The sequence below is a fragment of the Antrostomus carolinensis genome, unplaced genomic scaffold (assembly GCF_000700745.2).
Source record: "Antrostomus carolinensis isolate BGI_N321 unplaced genomic scaffold, ASM70074v2 scaffold21020, whole genome shotgun sequence".
Taxonomy (NCBI): domain Eukaryota; kingdom Metazoa; phylum Chordata; class Aves; order Caprimulgiformes; family Caprimulgidae; genus Antrostomus; species Antrostomus carolinensis.
In genome coordinates this window covers 1-5,768 of record NW_010286991.1, presented here as the reverse complement: position 1 = coordinate 5,768, position 5,768 = coordinate 1, and the positions used below count along the sequence as shown (strand labels likewise).

Below are 5,768 nucleotides of genomic sequence, written 5' to 3'. Positions count from 1 at the left end.
AGAGGAACTTGCAGACACGAGCCAAGGAAAGAGAAGATAATGCTCCATATGTAAATAACACAAGGAAGGTGCTACAATTATTCTCTGCTTGTATAAATAAAATTTATAAAAGCCACCTTATAGAACAATAAATTCTTCCCCCTTAACCTCAAAGCCAAAATCTGACATTACTGAGACATAGCTGCAGAAGAAAAATATCTCCCCTCAAAGCAGCAGCTCAATCTGACAGCTCCTTGCAAGTATAACAATATGCTGACAGGCATGAGCAGCTCCACAAAGCTCCTGGTAAGTGGATACGCAGATATGCAAATCTGTAACCAAATTCCTTAAAATCAAAATATACTACATTATCCCTTGCACATATCTGGAGATTTCTAGTGCCAGGCAGGAAATATAAACTAGGCATCTCAGAAATGAGCTGCACATGTAGCTGACAACATTCATAAAGAGAATAAGCATGCTCCTGATAACTGACCATCCCTGACCATCCCTACACAAATTATAAAAAAAATCAGTATTTACATGTGAGGACAATTTTTCAGTCATACTGCCTCTTAGCCTGGCCAACTGACTATCTAATAAGTATCACTACAAGAGATTCAGAAATAAGATTTTTCCTGCCCCTAGGTTGTAAAACTGCCATCAAGCAAAAAGGAGCAAATTATTAATTTCTCAATTTAGTGGCTGAACTGTAAAATCACAGAAAATAATATCTGTAAGTCTTCCAAATAAACTTCCAAAACTAAAAAAAAAAACAACCCAACAACCAAAAAACCCCAATAAAAAACCCCCCTCATGACAAATTTCTTTTTTATTAAGTTTTGTTTCATTTCCTTAGCTTTTGTTTATTGGGGTTATTTTTCTTTAAAAATTAGCTAAATTTAAACATGAAACAAGTGAGAACAACATGTTGATGCATTTAATTTTGAAAATGCTTAAATGTAACTTCTAAGAAAAAAAAAATCCCCTACTTCCATCCGAAATTATTCACTGAACGCAATCTTATTTCCACACTTTTCAACCTGCCCAGGACTACATTTATCAATGATTAATTTTTTTACCCAAAGACTTTCACCTGTATCTATGGCAGAGAGGCTGTTCCTACCCAACAGAAGTCAAAAGTCTCTGCCTCAAGACCTCACAGTCACAGGGCAGAGATCAAGAGGACTCGTGCAGTCCAAGAGCCACTGCCTGCTCATGGGGTTTAGGCTGACAGTCATCCTTTAAGTTTTAGGCTTCAGGTCACATTTGTGTGGCTTTTCTTGATTCAAAATCACAGGTCTCACAGCTATCAAAACAGCAGTAGCTGTATGGTGTGCCTGGGTTCAGCTTTTTCAGAGAGACAGGAGGGAAGGGGGAATAGTGATGCAAAACTCATCAGTTTCAAGCATTTGCTTCAGGAATATACCCTTGGCAATGCTGATTTAACTGGAAATACTCACAAAGAGCCAGACAACACAGTGAGAGGTATTAGAGGACATTTTTGTTCATAGTGGAGGGTCTTAAACTGGGAAACTTTTGCTCACAAATTATTGCACCACATCAGGGCATAGAGTAAATGTATGTGCCACTTTGTGCTTGGCAGTGCTATAAGGCTTTACATCCTATAAATCTATAAATTGAATTCATCCTGCTTACACCCTTAGTCTTATAAATTGTTAGACTAGGAACAGCTAATGGATCAGCTGGTGATTTATTTTTAAAAGATGCATACTGCTGCTTTTTGGGAACTGAAAAGGATATGGACACTGGATGTACCCTTCCTGAAGCCTGAGTCCCAGGTAATGAGGAATTAGTTTGGTATCCCTTCCTATACCCATGCACACACTTTATTCAAGTTCTCAAAGAGGACCTACTGTTCAAGAAGAGAAAGGGCTGGCATTGTGCAGAGATGTACTGCAAAGGAAACCACATGCAAAGAGCGGATGAGGCACCAGTAACGGTGCCAGGTAATGTATAATGCAAAAGGATGTGTATAACTAATTTATTAGTATAAATTTGACTCTTAAAAAAAAGTACACACAAAGAAAATTCTAAAGGAGCAAACCCTACCTGCCTTGCTCCTTGAGACAAACCCTGACCTCACTAAAACCAAGTAAAATGGAGGAGCTTTGGCATAAATTATGCTACTGTTTACAATGGGAGACTCACTCCTGTACCTGCAATGTTGGTCAGTGCAAGTGCTGCCAATCATAACAGAAAGAAGGATCCACCATTTCCCAAAGGCTTCTCCCACTGGTACAAGTGGGAGCATGCCACTTAGCTCGAAAGAGCTGCTCTTTGAGCTCATCCCTGAAGTTAAACAGTGTCGCTTACCTTTTAGAGAGGCAACATGGGATAAAGCTTGTGCGTAGGTGGCTGTGTTGAGAAGAGTCCCCGGCAGGCAGGAAGGGAAGAAAGGTCCTGCAGGACCCACTGCTCGACTCAGGCTGATGGAGAAGAGAAAACAACTTCCTTACAGAAACAGAACTAGCTGATTCCAAAGACAGCATATGGGCATGCACACAAACACGCTGGTCTCTCAGTGTCCAACTCAATGGGACCAAGCCTGGATAACATTAGCCTCCCACAGCCAAGAGCTTCTTAACATCTCCATGGGGAGCAGTGAGTAGCAAGAGAGACAGCTCATCTTCTAATGGTTTGGGCTGTACCTGAAGATGGAGTGTGTAGGTCAAGGCTTAGCAGGAGGCAAATCACTATGTGTGTACGTACATATGATGCACGCTTGCCCCAAAGAGAGGCAGTTAATAACATGTATTACTCTTACCTCTGCTGGATCTCCAGACTCTCTTTCTTATTCCTGGTTTGATCTGCTGGAGAAGGGGAATTTAAATTCCTTGTAGGAGGCGCCACCTCAGCCATTGTTTCCTTAGAGCCCTCTTGGTCAGAAGCACCCCTCTCTGTTTTCCTCCATTTAGCTCTTCGGTTTTGGAACCACACCTGGAGCAGGAGAGCAATCCAGGCTGAATACCATGTTTAGACAAATGTGAAACAAGGAAATGGTAAATTGATACTTCAGTGAAATATGTCATTTAGAAGCTTGGCTAAAACTTCCTCTTATTTTGTATCTCCATTGTTATTCTAGCTGAGCCTTAGGATTACATTTGTATCTGGAATATTTCTGCATCTGGAAAACAAGCCAGAAATGTCTAAAACAAAAAAAAACAACAAACAAATTATTTTTATCTTACTGTGCCAGTTGGCAAAACATTTAAACGTATGCTTGCCTTTATGCATAGGCTAAATTCTCCCTGATTTTTATGTCTTAACATGTCTAAAAGCCTTTTGTATAGGGATGGACCTAAATATGTATCTAAGCACTCTGACAAAACCATTTATAAGTCTTTAAATGAGCTGCTGCTAGAATCAGAGAGGTTAGAGATGAAAAGGTATGTATCAGGCCATCTTATCCAGCCCGTTTCCTGGAGAGGACTAATACTTTCTGTTATTCCTCTGATGTATTTCTCCAGTCTACATTTAGAGGGCTCAAAAAGTGGTAGATACTAATTTTGAAAGATCATTCCGTAGTTTAACATGTACCAGTTTCCAAAACTTATTTTCTCCCTGTAATGCAACACAAATATTAACGTTCTTGATTTTATCCCCTACTTTTAGTCCAAATGCTTTTTTTCCCATTTACCTTGGAGCTGATGCTCTGGAAGCACCTTATTTGAGGTGGAAAATGCCAAGCCTCTCTTGAGGTCAGAAAATCCACATTTTAATACATGACTTCAAGTATAGGCAAGATTGTTATTATTATTATTCTCCTCCTACAACTCTATTTTAGTTAGCTGCCTTTTAATTGCATGTATCAGCAAACGTTGAATAATGATTTTATCTATATTCTAAATTTAGAGCAGTTAAATGCAAAGCAAAATGCAGACACTTTCTTGCGTCTTAATTGAATGAAGGTCACAGCTATAACAACATTTAATTGAGCTATTTTTCATTATCATATTTTAATGACTTTGCACTGACAGTTCGCCTGCTTCTGAGGAAAGAGCATGATGAAGTCGTTTATTTCCCTATTTAGTTATTGTTTGACAACATCATCTTCGATTAAGACTCTGCTTTATAGCACATTAATCATATTTGAATGAGCAAGGGGTATAAATGTAAACATATCTCCCATCCTCCGTGTTTCCCCATGTCCCTGCATGAAAGCAGGCTAAACAAATGCTTGCATCTATTGTCTGTTTGCATAATAGCCAACAACAAGGCTAAACACCAGTCCTCAGCAATCTAATTGTCACCACCCCTATCTCACCCTTGCACCTTTCAGGAAGAAGTTATGATCTTCCACTTCTGAATGCTCAATAATTGTCCCATTTATCTCCATTTGCAGTTCAGTCTTTAGGCACCAATAGCCAAAATAGCATTTTTTATTTTTTTTAAGCCAGTACCTACAATGCAGTGGCAAAAGGAGATTTTCATTTCCAAATAATAATCAGTTTAATTTGCCCACATATGACCAATGATTCACGTTCAGATTTAATAATCAGGATCGCATAATCTGATTATAGGAGAAATAATTTGTTTACAATCCCCAATTTACTGCGGTGAATTCCATTATCTCTTTTCAGCCATTGGGTTTTAAGAGATACTAACATGACCCTAGGGAACAAAAGGCAAGCTATTATATTTCCTACAATTAGATCTTTGCATAGTCTTAACCCCAAGCACCTAAATAAAAAAAATACAAAACAGTGCGCAGAAAAGCCCCATAAATAAAATGAATACATAATTGTGTTCAAAAAATGGCTTGCAACTCTGGCGGATGCCTGCAGAGTTACAGGGATCCATCTCTGACAACTGCAGGACTGCTGTTCTTAGCAGAGCTTGTACACACACAAAGTTAATTCCTGGATAAGGACAAACAAACACCTGGATCAAAAAAAAAAGGGGGGGGGGGAGAAATGGGGAGAAGAAAGGAAGAAAGGAAGGGATAGAAAAGAGTGGAGGTGGAAAGAGAGTAATCATGGCCAATGATATTTATTGGATCATATTAAGGTATGGAATTGCTCTGTGGGCTCTTTAGCTGTCTAAATTAAGCGTTTAGAAAGAAGGCAAAAGGGAGAAAAGTTGAAGAGGTGCAGAAGATTTCTTCCTGGCAGCTGGGCTCCCTGCAGTTGGCTAACCCCATTGCTCGACAGTGGTCATAGTTGCTTTGGAGAATCACGTCTCAGCTCTTTTCTCCACACACACCCCCTCCAAAAGCAAGGAAATGGATGTGCATTGATGTAATTTAGTACCTTGGAGACGCGGACAAATTAGTGTAGAACATTATCACTAGTTAATTATGAATGACCGATTAATCAACCTAATCTAATATTCCACATTATGTTGATGTTATTAAAGTGCATCATGAAAATGACAGATCGTCTTCATTTGCGTTCTTTGGCCAAATGTGCACTCTGCAGTCATGATGTCAAAAAAAAAAAAAAAAAAAAAAAAATTAAAAAAAAAAAAAAAAAAAAAAAAAAAAAAAAAAAAAAAAAAGAAAAAGTTTGAATACCCGAGAGTTAAATAATTCCCCAGAATGTTTACCTGCACCCTGGCTTCCGTGAGGTTGATTTTCATGGCCAGCTCTTCCCTAGTGAACACATCGGGGTAGTGGGTTTGAGCAAAAACGGCTTCCAGTGCCTCGAGCTGGTGGAGGGGAGGAGAGCAAAGCCCTGTCAGAGCCCGCTCCGCCCTGGCAGCCTCGGGGAGGGTCTGTCCGGCTGCCCCGGGGAGGGTTCTGCAAATGGGGATGGGGACAGCGGGGC

General features: G+C 39.6%; 1 protein-coding gene across 1 annotated transcript in view; it reads right to left on the bottom strand.

Moving 5' to 3' along the window:
• The window catches only part of DRGX (dorsal root ganglia homeobox), a gene marked incomplete at its 5' end in the record, with an annotated part of 13,787 nt that extends 8,064 nt beyond the window's left edge, over positions 1 to 5,723 (bottom strand). The window contains 3 exons of the mRNA XM_010178040.1: positions 2,317 to 2,429; positions 2,768 to 2,940; positions 5,548 to 5,723. Coding sequence (XP_010176342.1) covers positions 2,317 to 2,429; positions 2,768 to 2,940; positions 5,548 to 5,723 — 462 coding nt within the window. The remainder of the gene's footprint in view (positions 1 to 2,316; positions 2,430 to 2,767; positions 2,941 to 5,547) is intronic.
• Between the last annotated feature and the right edge of the window lie 45 nt (positions 5,724 to 5,768).